At 49.8% G+C, this 18859-nt stretch overlaps 1 protein-coding gene across 1 annotated transcript in view; it reads left to right on the plus strand.

Moving 5' to 3' along the window:
- The window catches only part of WNK2 (WNK lysine deficient protein kinase 2), an 85538-nt gene extending 67492 nt beyond the window's left edge, over positions 1-18046 (plus strand). Inside the window, 7 exon segments of the mRNA XM_037495011.1 lie at positions 1019-1233; positions 2236-2445; positions 3146-3244; positions 9026-9070; positions 10391-10650; positions 15121-15244; positions 17830-18046. Of these exon segments, the coding sequence (XP_037350908.1) occupies positions 1019-1233; positions 2236-2445; positions 3146-3244; positions 9026-9070; positions 10391-10650; positions 15121-15244; positions 17830-17855 (979 nt within the window). The 3' untranslated portion in view covers positions 17856-18046.
- The last annotated feature ends 813 nt before the right edge of the window (positions 18047-18859 follow it).

Consider the following 18859-nt stretch of genomic DNA (forward strand, 5'->3'; position numbering starts at 1 on the left):
AACATCACACCATATGAAAAGCTTTTCCAATGCAGCAGCAGTTTGCTCTTTATTCAGTATTTGTGGCTAAGGCCACATGGGTTTCTTTTTTTAAATACCTGAAAAAGAGTCATTTTTCTACAACAAACCTGGCAAGTACTGAGGTTACAAGAGGTAAAACTGGAACTTGCTTTCTCATTTCCAACCTTGAAAAACACCTGTTTCCATAGGCACACTTGGAGAGGAGATGGGCCTGGACTGAGGCCAAGGGGCAGCAGCCCACCAGAGACATTGAGGGGCTGGCATCAGGCTTCATGCCAGTTACAGGAAGGGTATGAGGGAGGTGGCCCGGGGCTCAGTCAGCAAGGCCCAGAGAGAGCTGTCAGGGAGCCCCCGGCCCTCTGGAGTATCCAAGAAACGGTCCTGACCCACCAGCAAGGGTCTGCTTGCCCTCTCCCCACAACTTAACCACAGCTTCCCATCCATGGGGCCTGTCAACTTCTGCTCAGTGCCTGGGGGCAATGGTGCTTGTGGGGCTCAGCCTGAGCTAGGAGTTACCCTGCAGATCTCCAGACACCCATAGTATCACAAGAGTAAGGCTTTCTCCAACCAAGTTGCTCTCCACCCTTCTCTCGAGAGTAGGAAATACCCCTGACTTGCCCATAAATGAGCCCCTGGGTAATAGTCCCCCCGGGGCTGAGCCCCCATGGTGTTTCTCTTCGTCTGGATCTGTGTGTGGGGTCTGTATTGAGTACATCAATGTAAATGAAGTCATCCACACCCACACTCCCAAAACTGAAAACAACAGCTTTTAAGAGTCTGGTTATCTGAAAATGTTACTCTCCTTCATGCAGTGCATATCATGGGCATGCTGCCACCCGAGACTCCACTGGGCTTAGATGAAAACAAAGTGACATTTAAATGCCTGGGTCCTTGTGCAGCACAATTCATGTGCCCAGGCTGCTCAGTGGGCACCCTCCTCCTTACCCCCAGCCTCAGGGTGCTTGGAAGCCAAGACCCACCACTGCTCTCTCTGCAGGCACCTGAAGGAGATCTCAGAACTGCAGAGCCAGCAGAAGCAAGAGATTGAGGCCCTGTACCGACGCCTGGGCAAGCCGCTGCCCCCCAACCTCGGCCTATTCCACACTGCACCCCCTGCTGGCCGTCGCAGGAGGACCAGCAGGAACAAACTGAAGGCGGGGAAGCTGCTGAACCCACTAGTGCAGCAGCTCAAGGCTGTGGCTTCCAGTACAGGTCGGGGTGCCCTGCTGGCTGGCCTAGGGGTGGGCTGGGATGGAGTGGGGACAGCTCGGTGCCAGAGTACACCAGACCTGGGAGAACACTTCTCCAGTCCCTTACACTGAAGCAGGGAAGTCCCTGGCAGGTCTCAGGGGCCAGGATCTGTGCCCTCTGTGTAGAGAGGGGAGGCCAGCCTTCAGCTTTAAGGAGATGCCTCATTGGAAGATGAGGGCCTCAACTGTCCCAGGCTGCAGTGTGCTATGGAGGAAGACCCCCCCCCCCCCAATCTTTTCTTCCCTGCAGGGACAGGGTTTCTTCCTCTGGTCCCTTTTCTCAGGCACATGTCACCTGCTAACTGGGGACAAGAGGTGCCTTTGGGGGAGAGGGAGGGTGGTAAGAACTCCTGCCCTATTAACCAAAATGCCTGGCTAACCCATTGGCCTGGCTCAGGCAGCACCCATCCCACCTCCTTTCATGGGGCTGGCCTTGTTGGGCCTCTCATAGCTGCCCCACTGTGCCCACCATGGGCAAGTAACATTGAGGGTATACCTGACTCTGAGCCCCTGAACCCTGGGGTGGAGACCAGTGAGCTGAAATCCCCAAGCTTCCAGGCAGAAAACTGGCTGTCAGCCCTCCTTGGCATTGCGGATAACCTGCAGGGCACTCCTCCTTGAATTATAAGAATTCCAAGAATTCCATGCTGATTTCTAGAATTAACAGCAGACTCATTACAGTGCAGAAGCCCACTGGCCCACCCTGAGCTCAGGTGTGCATCTCCAGATGTGCTGTGTCCCTTTCACTGAGTTTGCACTCGCCTGCACGGCCTTGGCAATGGGTGGAGTCTGTAGTTGCTTTCTTTAATCTCTCCACATCCCCTGCAGAGACCACAGGGAGCGCCTTGACCGGCAGGGCCTCAGTTTCCTCAAGGTCACCCAGCAAAGAGCAGTGAGGACCCCGCGCTGCGCTGCTGGTCTGCCTGCGCGCCTCATCCTGCCTGTCCCCCTTCTCCCCACCCAGGTCACTTGTCAGACTGCAGCCGAGGCCCTCCTGCTAAGGACCTTGCCAAAGCCAGTGTGGGGCCCGCGGCAGCCGTCCCGGCGGCCGTCCCGGCTTCAGACCCATGTGGGAAGGCAGTTCAGACCCGGCAGCCTTGCTCCGTCCGGGCTTCCCTGTCTTCGGACATCTGCTCCGGCTTAGCCAGTGATGGAGGCGGAGCGCATGGCCAAGGTGATTCCAGCTTGCCGTCTCCTGGCATGGTCTAGCGTGTCGGGCCCATGTGATGTAGAGGGGACGCAGCTGCGGCCAAAGGCTGCCAAGCAGCTTTTTAAAGAACAAGACATAGACCTAGCCCTGAGAGCAGAGAGTGGAGTACCCCAATCGCCCAGTCTTGTGTAAGCGGCTCAGAGGGAGGCGATGCTTTGCTAGAGCCGGCCTGGGGAAGGAGCCAGGATACCGGGAGGTCAGCCAGTTGTGGCATGTGTGTGAGCTCTGCGCCGGTTCCCAGGCACTGGCTGCCCCATCCTGCCCCCGAGCCACACAGGTCCTTCCTTCAGGAGGGCCGGCCGGGACGAGGGCTCAGCTCTCGAGCTGGGAGTCTGGCCTTGAGGAGGAAATGCTCATCACCGCTGCTGTGGACGCGGTGGCTGCGCGGTGAGGTGCTCTACCCCATCTCTGTGCAGAAAAGCTGTGGTGACTGCTGAAGGCCTCCCCACCCTGCCCCCCATACTCTCCTGGGGTCCGCCTCTATTCCACTCCTACGTTGCCTCCTTTCCATCCTGTGGTCGGTGGCTTTGGTCCTCTGGGCTGGGCTAGATGGAGCCGTGGCTGTTAAGTGACGAGGCTGATGTGGCTGGTGGTGTGTAGGAGGAACCCCAGAGACCTGTACTTGATGCCTGTCTCTTTCTCTTCCCTCTATATTCATTTGCAGGCTGGACGCTTTACCACCCAACGTCTGAGAGAGTGGCCCATAAGTCTAGTAGCAAACCTCGCGCTCGATTCCTCAGTGGACCCGTGTCTGTGTCCATCTGTCTGTATTTGTTCTTTTGTATTTTATCATCTCCTGGCCCTTGGTTTCTTCCCACCCCCCTGTCTTCATTACCTTCATACATTGTGTAGGATGCTACCCCACTCCCATTGAAACCCCTGTTTAATATCGAAAGTGGAACCCCGTCCACGCCCATCCTCTGGCCCAGAAAGAGCCAGTGCATGCTCTCGGCCGTGCCCGGGCACCAGCATGTGTGGCTGCTGCCCTCTTGGCCTTGGGCATGCCGCCCCCACACCACCCAGGCGCTCCGCATTCCTTTCGTCACGCGTTTAATTTTTTTTTTAATGTTGGACGTAGTTTTATTTCTGTTGCTATTGTGGCAAATACACAAGTCCACTGTCCCAAGTTCCAGCGACAACAAAAGACAACCCCGGCCTTCTCTAGACGCATGGTGTGTTTCGCACATGTCTGGACTCTGAAGACATGCATGTAGCGAGCCGATACAGTGGTAGAAGGTCACTGGAGGGTGTCACTTCCATACAAGGGTCGTATCACGACAGTACTGTCACGCCCACGCCCCACTCCCTGCATGTGGAAATGCTGAGAGAACTGCTCCAGCTAGGACACCCGCCCCTAGGCCCCCCAGGAAGCTAGGTCTGCTCACCTTGGGAATCTCTCTAGCCCCCGACATGCCCTCTGCCCGCCCGACCTTCTCTCTAGCTGGAGCACTTTCCTTGGTGTATTTCCCCCTCATCTCATGGCCTCCCCGAGATGAAGTCGATCATGCAGTCCCTTAAAGCTCTGCTGAACCAAAGCGCAGTTCCAGCCGTCCTCAGACACCCCGGCACTCCCTCCTCGCACCCACGGACTCGTGTCCAGGAAAGGCACACCTGCTCAGGGCCATCCAAAATCCTTTTTAGCCCTCAGAACAATTGGCAAGTGAATCCAAAACTGTAGAGGTTTCAGGGATTTTTTTTTTTTTTTCAACAGAAAAATTAAGCTTTTTACCAATTGTATTGGACACGCTGTTTTGGGGCACGTGGCTTTTTGCTCGTACAATAAAGATACATTGTTCTTGTTGGGAACCAGAGGCCACGTCCACAGTAGTGTCTTTCAGAGCTCGGTGTCCATTCCCTTCAATGGTCCCATGTCGCCCTCCCTGGGAGGGACAGACGGGAGGCACAAGGACCACATAGAAGTGCGGGGGGGCTGCCTGGTGGCCTCTCGTCCAGTAGCTGGATGCCTGTTTGACCTTGAGTGTCATCAGGGCTACTGGTTAGTTCCTGAGTTGGGTAGTAGGGAGGGGAGACTTACATGTCCTGCCTGCCTCGTACCATTGCCTGGGTTGCCCATGTGTGCCAAGGAAGCTGCTAATCTGAGGGCACCTGGGTCTCCAGGTGTCTTGAGGTCAGAGGGGTGCCTGCATTGTTGCCAGGAGACCCACTGGCCCAGTGAGGGACATAACTTGTAGTACATGGAGTTTACTCGGGGCACCTGGGGTACCAATGTGTGAGTGATCTGAGGCCATTGCCACACTACTTTTCTACCCATGTGGTTTTGCCTTTTATTTTAAGAGTTTTTATTTGTTTCACTATTAATTATTGTTCTAAGATTAAAAAATTTTGAGGCACAGCAGGGACAGAGGATTTGGGTTTTCTCTGTCCCTGTGGCTAGGAGAAAGGAATGCGTGAGGTATGGCTGGTGGCAGGCAGGGTGATATGGCTGGGTAGGAGGATTCTAAGTGGTAGCCCTGCCTGGTGGCCTTGTTTCCTCTGATGCTGTGAATCCTGTGGTATTGCCCATGCAATAGCCCAGCACCTCTCAACATGTCCTGGCTGAGTCCTTTATCTTTTCAGGCTTACAGTGTGACCCCCACATGACACTGCTTGGTCATGCTCCTGGCAGCCCCTGTGACTGAGCTCCACTGCAGCTCCAACAGGGCAGGATACCTGAGCCTCTGTCCCGGCCCCTCCTGGAGCCACTGTCATCTGGTTCCTAGGTGACCAAGTTGCTTTAAGGTCTGAGAGGGCTGAGGGATGAATGACTGGAGGAAAGTTCAAAGCTGGTTATGCCCTCCTGAGGGTTGAGAGGCAGTAGGGGAGAAGGTACTAGGTAGGGGTGGCTGAGCACACAGGTGTGCGGAGGACCCTGAAGTGTGCTTGCCCAGGGGGATCCAGGTCACTCAGTGGGGCCCCAGTTGGCTCAACTGCAGATGCAAAGGGAGCTGAGCTTGGGCATTGAGGCCCAGCTGGCCCAGCCTGAGGTAGAGACCAAACCCAGAGAAGGTTTTCAGTTTGCTGCCTTGAACTGAACAGGAGACAAGGCTCTGGGAAACTAAAACCCATGTCACATTTTTGAAGCACAGAAAGAAAGGGAAACTAAGAGGAAATGAAAGGATCCAGGCAGGGAGGGGAAGCTGGTTGGAGATGTCTGGGCTATCTGTGGTAGAGCAACAGGTGACTGGGAGTTGCAGGTGAGGTGCTAGTGGGGAATCAGGTGAGCCTATGTGGATAGATGCCACCAGCTCCTGGATGGAAAGCATGGGAAGGGGACATTCTTGGGGAGGGACAGCCCTAGAGGGTAAGCTATTGAAGGAGTGGGTGGGCAGACCCCCAGGGAGGGTTGTACCCTTTAACAGGGGTGAGAATCCAGGCACAGAGCCTGTGGTAGCCATCCATACTACAGGACTTTTCTGTGGTCATATGGGTTCAGGGGAGCTCGGAATATCTGAACAGGAATAAGAGTCATGGAGGTGCAGGTCAGCTATAGAAGCCCTGTGTCCTAGTGTCTTGTCGATCAGAAGCTGATGTAGGCCTATTGACCCCTCTTCCAGCTATTCATCTGGGCCAAGGCAGGAGCTAACAACATTCCAGGTCTGTGTCAATGGGGTCAGCATGGCGTTATTCCCTGTGCTGTTGGCCTGGTGTCTATGCTGCGGTGGATTTGACTCTGGTACTTCTGAATGCTGCAGGGTAGCTATTCAGGTCCTGACGTCAGTCTGGAGTGTTTCAGTTCCTCTCTGGGGCCCACTGAGGTGGGTGTGGGAGAGGGCCCTTTGACAGGACAGGAGGGACATCCAGTGATGCCCTTCATCAGACATACTACACGTACACAGGGCACTAGACTGACATGGTGAGAGCTGCCCCCATAGCAGGCTGTTGTGGGTCCCTGTGCCTCAGGCTTTGTGCCACCCCGGTGATGGAACTTGGAGTGAAGTTACCCTATGGTAGAGACACACCCTGCTTCCTAGTTTATGCTACATGGGCAAATTCAGGCACTTTTCCCAGTTTAAGAAGTAGGTACCTTAATATGTAGACACCTGGATGGCATTTGGTCCCTCTGTGTCCTGTTTCTTCTCAGGCCTGAACTGAGAGCTTCAGCATTCTGCAGCCTGGGCATTTCCTGAGACCCTGGCCTGGAAGTGGGGATGGGCAGCTGGGTGCTCCTGAGAGCTTCTGGAGAAGTGTTGTACACAGGACACAGTTGTCCTGAGGCTGCATAGCTCCCCCACCCAACTCCTGCCATGTGAAAGCTTTTCTAGTCGTTCTGGGGTCTCCAATATTCTTGGGGCCTTGGCTAAGGAAGTATTCTGGGGGGACCTCCACTCTGCATGGGAAACTAGGGGTGGGGCTTGGTAAGCTGTCATGCCACCTGTGGGTCTGGGTGGCATCCTGTGGGCTCCGTGGGGTGTCCTGTGGGTGTTGGTTCTCTGTGGGGTCTCCTGTAGGCCCCACATGATTGATTCCCCCTGTGCCCTTGCATGGCTGCCTCGTGTCCTGGTGGCTGTGTGGGCAGGAAGCTGGGGGTATATTCCAGCACAGAGTGCATGAACTGAGCTTGGGAGTCTTGTTTATCGGCTACCATCTGCGTTGTAAGTGTTGAGGCAGGCCCCAAGTTAGGACACAGAGCTTTCGGAGGAGGCTAAAGGGACAGCCTAAGGGTGGACTGAGCTCTGGAATGTGCTGGCCACCGACTGTGTGGTGACTCTGACTGGTTCTGCGTTTTTGCTGAGTGATATGACCTCTGTGAGGAGGGACGCCATCCCTGGTTTTTGTTTAAAGGTACGCCTTCAGGGCTGGGAGCCATCTGTGCTTCTGTCACCTTAGGCTGTGTGTGGCAAGGGCGTGGTGTCTTCCAGGGCCCTAGGCCTTGGGTTCCCTTGAGCTCCCCCTGGTGGCTCTGAGCAGGAGGCTCCTGTGGCTAGCGTGTCCTCTTTCCTGGATGTCTGACAGGAGTCAACCCCACACGCAGAGTCCAGCCACAGCAACAGCTGCCAGGCTGCACAGAATGACTTTTTAAAGAACTTGCTGCTGTTAGGCTGCAGGGCCCTGGCAGGACATTTAGTCCCTCATCCTTGGGTTGTCCACAGGGGACTACTGTCCTACAGAGGACACTGCAACCACATGAACCCCATGGGGAAATCGGCACAGACCCAAAGCTCAGGGAACCCTCCTTCCTGTGTTGCAGAGAGCCCTGTGCTCCTGGAGGGTTCCACCTCGGAACACAGACAGCCAAGGCCATCTGAGCTCCCATGGAGAGACCATCTGTCCAGACCACCCTGCCTGGCCTTCTGTTGTTTGCACGTTAGAGAACTGACAGAACATCTCGCCTTTCCCCAGTCAGCCTCAGGAATGCACAGGAGGAGCTAAAATACTCATAAAACTCACAATTCAATTTGAGCTTGGTTTATGAGGCTAGGGCACACGACTCCTTAGAAGTCTGGACTGACGTTTGCCCCCAACCCCTGGGCAGAGGCATTTCAGACAGGGCAGGTCAGCATGGCCGGGCTCTCTGAGACCCTTAGAATGGTGGAATCCCTCACAGTGAGAGTGCTGGCCATGGTTGTGCAGGGTGCTGTGTTATTGGCAAGGGACTGTGGGCGGGAGTGCAGACAACCCTCCCTGCTGGTGTGACCTTGCTGAGTGACCTTGGGGACATCTGAGCTGTCCTTGCCCGACCCTCCTCTGCCTGCCTAGCTTCCTGGAAGGCTGCAGAGTAAACCGGATGTGGCAGCCCCTCCTGGCCAGCTCATCTGCTTTGCAGGTGAGCACTGACCAGTCAGGTCATGTCAAATGCTAAAGTCAGTGTATTGCCTGCCTGTCTTAGCACTGACAGCCTTCAGGAAGAACAAAGTCTAGAGCATCTAATGGTGGTCTGATAACAGGAGGCCAGAAGGTTCCAAACACAGGTTTAGCTCTGCCTCTGTGGACACAGAACATCAAAAAAGAGACAGAGGCTTTGTAGAGAATTAGGGTTGGGCCCTCTCACTCCCTCCTTAGACAGTACCCCTTGGATCTCCTCACTGGATGCCCACTGCTGGCCTGATCAGGGATCTGGGATTGGCCTCAAACCCGCAAAACAATGTATCTTATTGCACTTGGAAAACCTCCATGGGCCTGGCAGTGGGCAGTACCGTACTGGCTCCATTGAGAGCCCTGGTGGCCAGTGTCCGCGGGCTTCCCTGCCTCAACCAGTGGGGCTCCTGAAGCCTTGGTTTGAAAGCCAGGTGGTGTGCTTTGCTTTTTTTACTTTTGTTTTCTTTTTCTTTTTTTTTTTCCAATGCTTCTAGACACACACACACACACACACTTCTACCTGGAGCTTGGAGGCTTGACCCTGCACCTCCGCCCTGGCGAAGCTCTTGTGAATCTGCACACTGACTCGGGCACCCTGTTAGCCAGGGTGGCTGCCCCTTCTCTCTGAACTGCAGGCCTTGTCCTCCTCGCACACTGATGACCTTTGCTTAGAGTGTGGTGGCTTGTCCCCCGTGTGTGCTGTCCTGCCTAACCCTGTGGTCTTGTGTCGTTTCTTCTTCCCTTGCAGGGTCTGCCTTGAAGCGTCTCTGTCTAGGCAAAGACCACAGCAGTCGTAATTATCGGGTTTTTTACGCCTTGTTGCTCTCCATGCATGGGCTTTATTGTGCTAGTGCGCTTCAGGGTTTCCGGGTCGGCCAGAGCTGGGGGCAGGTGGGCAAGTGAGGGCCTGCTCCGAGCCCACCCTCTGTGGCCCACCTCGCCTGGCTTAGTGGGATAGTTGCCCTTGGGCACCCCTTTGTTTCCCTGGCTCCTAGAGTTTGTGCCTTTTTGCCTTCCCATCTAGAGGGATTTTCCCTCTCCGGAACAAGCACATGTTATTAATTGGCTCCTTTTCCAAAACCATAGGAATGAGTATTTCCTTGAAGTGCTAGAGATGAGGCCCCCAGAGGAGAGATGCCAGATGAAATGGGTATCAGTGTACCTGGGCTGCCCACACTCTCCTCTTGCGCCCAACTTTTTTTTCTTTTTTCTTTTCTGGCTGAAAGTTCATGTAGAAATAGCTCCATGTATGTAAAATCTCATCACTAATGTTTAATTGTGTCTGTGCTTTTTCATCGCTAGCCACTAAAGTAGACTACATTTTGCAACGGCTTGTTTGAAGAGATGGTCATTAGGCTATTTTTTTTTTTAATGCAGTAAAATTTTAAATTGGGTTATTCAAAATTGTCAACTAGAAATTAGGTTTCTTTGGTGGATGAAGGGGACATATTTTAAGAAAATGAAACAGTCCTGTTACAATCTTTAAAAATAAAATCACTGAAGTGGCCAAGTGCTCTCTCCTTGTCCAGCCCACCTATGTCTCACAGTAGGCCCAGCCCTATCAGGCAGAAGGCTGTGGGTACTACCCCTTCTATGAGCACCTGCCCCATATACCCTGGTGAGGAGAAGGTGCAATTGCATTAAAATTCACAGGCATTCCAACAGTCAACCAATGAAAGGACTTTACCTTGCTAGGACAGCAGTCATTATGTGCTGGCCACTCTGCCCTAAGTGACAACACTCTGAGTCCTCATGATACAGCTGGGAGTGTGGAGACCTGAGATCCTGCCCCAGTTTGTGTCTCACTGTGCCAGGACTTCTAAGCTCTACCATGTGGGCAGCTGGCAGTTCTGGGAAGTATGAGTGCAGAGTGGGGTGCTGAGATAGTTTAACTAGGGTCTATCCCATGGCTGGGCAGGTAAGATGGATCATGGCCATCTGGTATAATCCAGCCCCCCATGGCCTGTGGAAATGCTCCACCATGGGCCCCAAATGCAGACCATCTCCTGAAGCAAGGTGTTGTCTGTCTAGGTGAGACCATTGTGAGACCGAGGAGCTGGCCGTGGTGCTGGCCTGCAGTGTCACCAACCCTGGCCTGTGTGTGCCTCTCTAGGGTCCTCCACCAGCAGCCTGGTCCCAGGCCCCGAGCCAGGCCCTCAGCCAGCCCTGCATGTTCAGGCCCAGGTGAACAATAGCAACAACAAGAAAGGTACCTTCACGGATGACCTGCACAAGCTGGTGGATGAGTGGACAAGCAGGACGGCGGGGGCCACGCAGATGAAACCCTCACTCAACCAGCTGAAACAGACGCAGAAGCTGCACAGCATGGAGGCCCCAGCAGGCCAGCCCCCGGCCCCTGGAGAGGCTCGGGCTGTAAGTGGGGTGTGGGACACAGGCCTGCTCAGGGACCCTCAGCTGGCAAGTTAAAGGGAGGGGTAGGAGCGGGGTTGCAACCCCACATCTCAGCAGAGTGGCCCCAGCCTGGTATTTCCCTGATGATCAGTGATATTAAGCATCTTTTCATGTGCTTATTGGACCCTTGTGTATCTTCTTTGAAGTAATAACAATTCAAGTCTTTGACCCATTTTCAAATGAGGGTTTTTGTTGTTGTTGTTATTGAGTTTGAGAACTATATTCCTATATGTTCTGGATATGAATCCTTTATCAGATATATAATGTGCAAGTATTTCTTCCCATTCTATGGGTTGACTTTTCACTCTGTTGATATTTTGACACACTTTTTAATTTTCTTAAAGTTCAGTTTATCCTTTTTTTTTCCTTTTGGTGGTTTCCATGTCTTTGGTGTCATATCCAAGATATCATTGCATAATTCAATGTCATTAGGCTTTTTCATTATGTTTCCTTCTGAGAATTTAATAATTTCAGCTCTTATTTGTAGGCATTTTCCCCATTTAATCTAGGCATTTTTTATCTAGGCCTTTCTTTATTGAATTATCTTGTTGCCCTTGTTGATAATTAACTGACCATATATATAAGGGTTTATTTCTGAATTCTCTATTCCATATTGTCTCTATATCTGTCCCCTTGTTAATATCACACTGATTTCTCTAGCTTTGTACTAAGTTTTGAACTCATGAAGTATAAGTCTCCAATTTTATCCTTTTTCAAGATTGTTTTGATTATTGAGATCCTTTAAGACTTCATGCGAATTTTAGAATGAATTTTTCTATTTCTTGAAAAAATACCTTTAAGATGTTGACAGTGATTACATTTAACCTGTAGATCACACTGGGTATTATTGGCATAGTAACAATATTGAATCTACCATTCTATGTCTTCCCATTTATGTCTTTAATTTCTTTTGACAATGTTTTATAATTTTCAGCATGTAAGTTTCAACTTCTTAGTTAACTTTATTCCAATTTTATTATTTAAGTTTTCAGTGTAACTGTTTTCTTAATTTCCCTTTAGATTGTTCATTGCTGCTGTATAGAGATGGAACTGATTTTGGCTTGGTGATTTTGTACCCTGCAACTGTGCTGTATTCATAAATTAATTCTAGCATTTGTGTGTGTGTGTGTGTGTGTGTGTGTGTGTGTGTGTATTCTTTAGGGTTATCTACCTGTAAGATCATGTCATCTCTGAACAAAGATATTTTCACTTCTTCCTTTCCAATTTGCATGCCTTTTGTTTCTTTTTCTTGCCTAATTTCTCTAATAGAACTTCCAATATTATAGTGAATAGATGTGGCACAAGCAGACATCCTTGTTTTGTTCCTAATCTTAGAGGAAAATCTTTCAGTCTTACACTATTTGGTATGATGTTAGTTACATGTTTCTTGTATATTGCCTTTATCATATAGAAGAAATTCCATTCTGTTTCTAGTTTGTTGAGCACTTTTGTTGTAAAAGCATTTTGGATTTTGTCAAATGCTCTTTCTGCAATGAGATAATCATATATTTTTTGTCCTTCATCCTATTAATAGTATACTATATTGATTAATTTTCATATGTTTAGCTACTCTTACTTTCCTGGGATAAATCCCCCCTGGTTATGGTGTATACCCCTTATAATATGCTGCTAAGTTTGGTTTGCTAATGTATTACTTAGGATTTTTTTGTCTGTGTTCAGAGGTATTAATCTGTAATATTCTTTTCTTGTGATATGTTTTTCTGGCTTGGTATCAGGCTTGGTATTTTATCCTTATACCTTTTTCTAGTGATGGCCACATAGAACCAGGAATCTTTCCCTTCTATTATGGGAAGAATTTGAAAAAAAAAATTGTTGATTCTTTAAATGTGTGGTAGAATTCACCAATGAAGTAATTTGATTCTGGGATTTTCTTTGTTGGAAGGTCTTTGATTACCAGTTCAGTCTCACTACTGATGATAGGTCTATTCAGGGTTTCTGTTTCTTCTTGAGTCAGTTATGGCATTTGTGTGTTTCTAGCAATGTGTTTATTTCATCTAACTTACCCAGTTTGATAGCTAGTTAGAACTGTCAATTATTTGATCTTGCTAAGAACCAACTTCTGATTTCATTGATTTTTCTGTTTGTTTTCTATTCTGGTTACCTCTGCTGTAATCTTTATTATATGGCATAAAGATAGCTTATTGATTTTAAGACCTTTCTTCTTTTTTCATGTAGTCATGTATAGATAAAAATTCTCTTCTTTTGCTCCATCTTATAAATTATGACATGTTGTGTTTTCCTTTTCATTTTTCCCAAGTATTTTCTGATTTCCTTTGTGATTACTTCTTTACACTCTTCTTCGTTTGCCTATTTATGAGCATGTTGTTTAATTTTTACATGTATGTCTTTCCTAATTTCTTGTTAGTGATCTTTTAATTCCATTCACTGTATTAAAAAAGATACTTTGTATAACTTTGTGGCCTAATATATGATCTATTCTAGAGAATATATTCTACTGTTGGGTGAAGTATCCTGTAAATGTTTGTTAGTGCTAATTGACTTATGGTGGTATTCAAGTCCACTCTTTCCTTACTGGTCCTCTCTCTAGTTGTTCTATCCATTATTGAGAGTGAACTGTTGAAGTCTGCAACTATTAGTTCACAGTTGCCTATTTCTTCCATGGTTCTCTCTCTATTTGTATCATATAATTTGGGACCTTGTTATTTGGTGCATATAATTATAATTATTATAGTTCCTGATGGATCAATAGCTTTTGTTTGTTAATGATGAATGTGAAATGGTATTTTTAATTTTGTTGAATCCAGTTTATCAGTTACTATGGTAATTTTTTCTAGTGCTAAGGAAACTTAATCTCTCCCAAGACCATGTAGATAGTCTATGTCTTTTCTGGACACTTCATAGTTGCTGAAGGGGTCAAGTTGATTTTTTCCTGCTTGCATACCTGGTTGTTCCAGCACCTTCCTTTCACATAGAATTGCACAAACCTTTGTCAAGTGGCCTTAGACGTGCAGATCCATTCTGAATTCACTATTTTGTTCCATAAAGCCATTTTTTTATCCTTATGACAACCCTACATCCTCTTAGTTTTTGTAACTTTATAGTGAGTTTTCTATCTGGTAGTGTAAGACCTCCAGTGTTGAACTTCTTCAATAATTTACTTGTTTTTTTATGTCCTTAATATTTCCATCTGTATTTTAGAAATAGCCTGTCAATTTCTATTTAGTAGCCTTCTGGGACTTTGACTGGGATTGTATGAGTCTATTGATCAACTAAGTGAGATATGACATTAACACAGTATCTTGTGTTCCTATGAACGTGATATCTCTCTGTGTCTGTTTTCTCTCAGCAAAATTTTATAGATTTTAGGATAAAGGTATTGCATATCTTTTATTAAATTTATCCTAAGTAGTTGATGTTTTAGAATATGGTGTAAATCATATTGTTTATATTTTCATTTTCAAATTGTATGTTGCTAATATATAGAAATATGGTTTATTTTGTACCTTGTATCTTGCAATCTTGCTAATTTTGCTTGCTTGTTCTAGAAATTAGTTTGTTCTTTTGGTTTTCTCCAAACACAATCTTGTCATCTGCAAATAGGGATGGTTTTCCATTTCTGTTCCTTTTATATATTGCTGACACTTCCCATGTGGTGTGGGATAGAATAGGGAGGAGCTAGGGAGAAGTGCATTTGGCATTCCACATGGGCACAGATCTGGCTGGGGGCTCTGCAGAAACTCCGCACCAATGTTGGAGGGGCCTCCTGACTGCTGTGCCTGCTTTTTGGGAAGAGTGTAGAATTCCTTAGAGGCTCCCTGTGTCTGTGGAGATGTAGCAGTTTCTATGGGGTCAGTGACCTGGTGTTCCTAAACTGACAGCTTATTGTGATGCTTTACCTTTTGACAGTAAGCTAGCTGTTATTTTGTTCAGAGGTTTGAAGGCTGTTTATCTGCTTTTGCATTTCCCGCTGCCATTCATCAGTTTCTATATCTTGGTGACACTGGCCTTGCCACCATCCCAATGACTCCTGTCCTTGTGCTACATCTATGCTGACCAGGGTATTGCCTTCACTCCTGGCCTCTAGATGTTCACCTATCATGCTCTTGCTTCCCTGCACCTCTTAAGGCAGCACTTACTGGCCAGCAAGGGGGCCTTTGGGTGGGTGTCCAGTTGCTTACTATGCCATGGAGGTCACATTGAACAGGGTCTGCTCTGAAGCCTGCTCTGCCTCTGGCCAGTGGGGCATGTAGCCCAGAGTGACTGGGCTGTAGCTTTGGGAAACACAGAAGGGTGGTTTTTTTTCTGGTCTGGTGTCAGTTTTTAGAAGGTGTCTGGGAGGTCCTGGGAACGCTCTTTCCTGAGGATAGAGAAGCTGTGGGAACGCCACCTTCTCTTGTGGGGAAGCCAGCTGCTTCCCACCATGCGTATTCCCCACTTCTTGTCTTATAGGTGAATGCACCTCGAACTGCAATGGGGATGCCATGTCTGGCCCTGGCGCCCGGCCTTCCACCCACCTCGGTCATTCTTGGAGCCACCCCGGCCCTGCCTGTGCCCATGCCTGTGCCCGTGCCAGGTACTGCTCTCTCCAGCCCCCCAGCCCCACCCTGTGCACTGCCTCTGAGCCAGTCTGGAAACCTGCTACCTGCTGCAGTGTCCTGGGGGCCCTGGGCAACCCAGGTGGGCAGCTGGTGCCCTTCTCAGGGGCCAGGCTTAGGCACAGTGGGCGTGCCTGTACTCCCCGTGCTCCTGCTGCCTCCTGCAGTCAGCTCACCTGGCCCCAGACTGCGGATCATGTAGCTCTGATTCACCACTTGCCAGATGGACCACGCCGGGCAGCCTGGTGGTGCTGGTATGGCTCAGCCTCCAAGTGCTGCCCTCCTGCTACCCTGGGGCCACCCCTGCTTCCTCTGTGCTGCAGACCCCCTTTGTTCCCTTTTTGGTTCCATGGTCTATACTCAACACTTTTGCACCCACTTCCTGTACTTGATCCAATGGTAGAACACTGTAATCACTTGCAGAAGTACAGTGCCTTGAATTCCAGCTTTTCCATTTCCGGAGGAAAAGAGATGTTAAAATCATATCAAAAAAAGGTGTGTTTCATTTACAATTGGCTTGTGTGTTGATACCTTGACTTGTCACCTTAAGCTGCAGAGATTTGAATGGTTTACAAATCTGAAGCTAAAGCCTGATCTTTAGTTTTCTGTTGTAAATGCCTTTAAAAGATTGAACTAGTGATCTTGAACATTGAAGTTGCAAATGTGGGAGTTCTACTTTGAGGTCAGTAAATGTAGGCTTTCAGGGCTCCCCAGAGCTGCAGCTTGGCCACTCTGGGCGCACACTGGGCTGCTGACCAGGGGCCAGAGTGGTCACTGATAGGAGACAGATGACACATACCCTTAACTGCAGGCTGCAGTGCTTCCAGCCAGCTGCCGGATGTGTGCTTGTGGGACCAAGTTGCTAGCGGTAGTGTTTCTTCTAGTAAGGAATTAAGCAACTGTGTTAGACTATGTAGAACCTTCTGGAAAGTATTAGGTGAGCAGAAGCCTTCATGATCCAAAATCTTTGTGAGAGTACATGAAGTGAGGGTATGTGTTTGGTATAACTGCCACCACCTTGGAGAAACTCTCTGGGGTCCCACCAGCCCTCCACTGGCCTTCCTCTCTTTTCTTTCATTTGTACTGAGGCCTGTGGCCCCTTGGGCCTTGCTCTGCTGTGCGCCCCAGACTATGCTTCCTACACTGAGGCTGCCCTGTTGGAGTGGGCACATTCTCCTCCTGAAGGCTTCAGCAGACTCATCCCATATGGGCACAGAACAGCTCACGGTGAGAGACGAAGGTCATTCTCTGCTCCCGCTGGAGGCAGCTGCTGGGGCTGCCCAGCTATGGAATGACTAGCTCTGCTGTACTTTGGGACCTCGTTAGGACTGGCTAAATTATTTTGGTTTAAATACATTATTCCATCAATTCAGTTAGAATTCAGTTTTCTAGGTGATTATGCAGAATCTTTCGTCAGGGCCTAGCACTAGTCAGAGATTCTCTGTTCCGTGCCCCTCAGCCCCCAGGTTGCATTCACATTGCCCTGTTCCTGGGGGCAATGGCAGTGCTCGCTCCTACCACCCTCAGCCACAACAGGTGGGAGGCGTGCATTTCTTGACTTGTACCCAACAGTCAGTAGCACAGAATCCCCGAGGTTGTATATGAGGAGAAAAATAAACATTTTTGCTTGAAAACAGTGTGGAACAACATCTTTCTTACTCTCTGTCCATGTAAAAGCTGAACCAACCAACCTCATAGGGAGCTCAGGTACTGGTGACTGGGTGGGTGGCACTGCCTGTCCTGGGTGTGGCTTCGTGCTCAGCTGTGGTGGGCACTGAGCCAGCTTGGCTCTGGGGATGAGAGGGGCGTTGGTCAGTGCCGGTGCCCTGCACATGGTACCCCCCAAGTCAGCCAGGTTTCAACCACACTGAACTTGAACTGCATTTAGGTGCTGGTTAATTGCCCTCCCCCTCCCAGCCCTAGACATACATCCATGTGGATTGTCTCCCTGAGCTGGGTTTGTGTGACCTGCTATAGAGAGTGAGGGGAGGTGTTGGACTCATATGCTATGTGAAGAGGTCCTGGGGCCAAGTTACCTACTGGTTGTGTGGAGAGCTCTGTTGCCCTGGGAGGCTCAGGGCTGTGGGCTTGGGGAGGCTCCCTGTAGGACTTACTACGTGGTCCTGCCAACTCCTCCTGGGCCTTGTACTCTGGGCTGGCACTCCTGCCCTGCCAGATGAGTGACTACCTGGTCAGCTTGCTATGACCCCCACTGAGATACAGGCTGTGTGCCTCTGCTCTTGGAAAGAGAGACTCCCATCCCAGAAGGAGAGACCTGTGTTTGTGCACCTCACCTTAGCACTGGCCCTGGGCAGAGGCAGTTTTCTTGGGTGGCTGCTTCTCCAACTGTGCTGGACCCTGAGGCAGCTTTCTCCCAGTGCTTTGGGCCTTGCGGGCATGGGCGGCCCAATTTGGTTCAGGTCCAGAGCAGTCTGGGTCTGTGCATAGTGTGCAGCCAGGCCTCTGGCCCTCGAAGTGGAGCATGACCACTCATCTGTGGTCCACCAGCACCCCCAGTGACCACTTGGGGCCAATAATGAGCTGTGGTGGTTTTGTTTTCTAGATTCTGAGAGTGAGGAGCCCGACTGAGCCCAGGCAGGCCAACTGACCCTGACGCGGGCCCGTGTCATCTCAGGCGGAGAAGGGGACGCTGGGAGCGCCAGGGCCTCGGCGAGCCTGAGCCGCCTGTCACTCACACTGTTTTGTAACCACTTTCTAAACATTTTTTATTCACAATTGGAAACACAAATGTAATGCAAGAATAAAAAATATTTTGGGGGAAAAAGGACTTTGGTTTTTGAAACTCTCCTTTCTGGTGGCCCCCAGCAGGCAGGCTACCAGGATGGTGGTGGGCATGTGGGCGCCGAGGAAAGTCTGGATCAGGAAGGTACAGATCCAGGTGCCTCTCAGCTGAGGTTCCTGGGTGTGGTGACTAACATTTGTGTTTTCCACGACTCTACAGTGCTCCTGGGAGCTCAAGTCCCTGGGGTCAGAAGGGTGATGAGGCCACTATGTCTCGGAGAAGTGGTGAGGCTGTGCATGGCTGACAGATCTAAACCCTGTTTTCAGGTGTTGTCCTCATCACACCCAGAGAAGACTCCCAGTCTCTGTAGAGTCCTGTAGACATAAGACCCCAGTAGGATGAGCATATCAACCATCTCCAGCACTCTCGCCTGGCCCCCAACTCCTGGCCTTTGCACACAGCCCCATTTATTATGTTGACACTCAGGACTCAGCAGCTCTGTCACCAGGAGGCTTAGGCAGGTATTCACAAAGGCCTGATGAAGCCTTGGCTCCGTGGGGTTGCAGGTGTGGCAGGACATGCTGCTGGCCCTAGCAGGGCTGCCCCTCTATGGTATTCAAAGCACACTGTGAAAAACAAAACCTGCCAGTGGCTCTGCAGAGTAAAATCACACCCAGCCTAGCCAGCAAGGATGAGAGCTTGAGCTGGGACCAAAGGCCTGGGTAGAATCCAGGAGTCACCACATCAAGAGGGGGAAAGTCATCTTTTTTTTTATTAATCTCTCACTGTGACCTAGTGCTTCCTCCAATGAAGGCCCTGAGGTAGAAGCAGCAGCACCTGGGGCATCAAC

Source organism: Talpa occidentalis, unplaced genomic scaffold, assembly GCF_014898055.3.
Source record: "Talpa occidentalis isolate TD23 unplaced genomic scaffold, MPIMG_talOcc4v2.1 talOcc4.7, whole genome shotgun sequence".
In the NCBI taxonomy this organism is placed as follows: domain Eukaryota; kingdom Metazoa; phylum Chordata; class Mammalia; order Eulipotyphla; family Talpidae; genus Talpa; species Talpa occidentalis.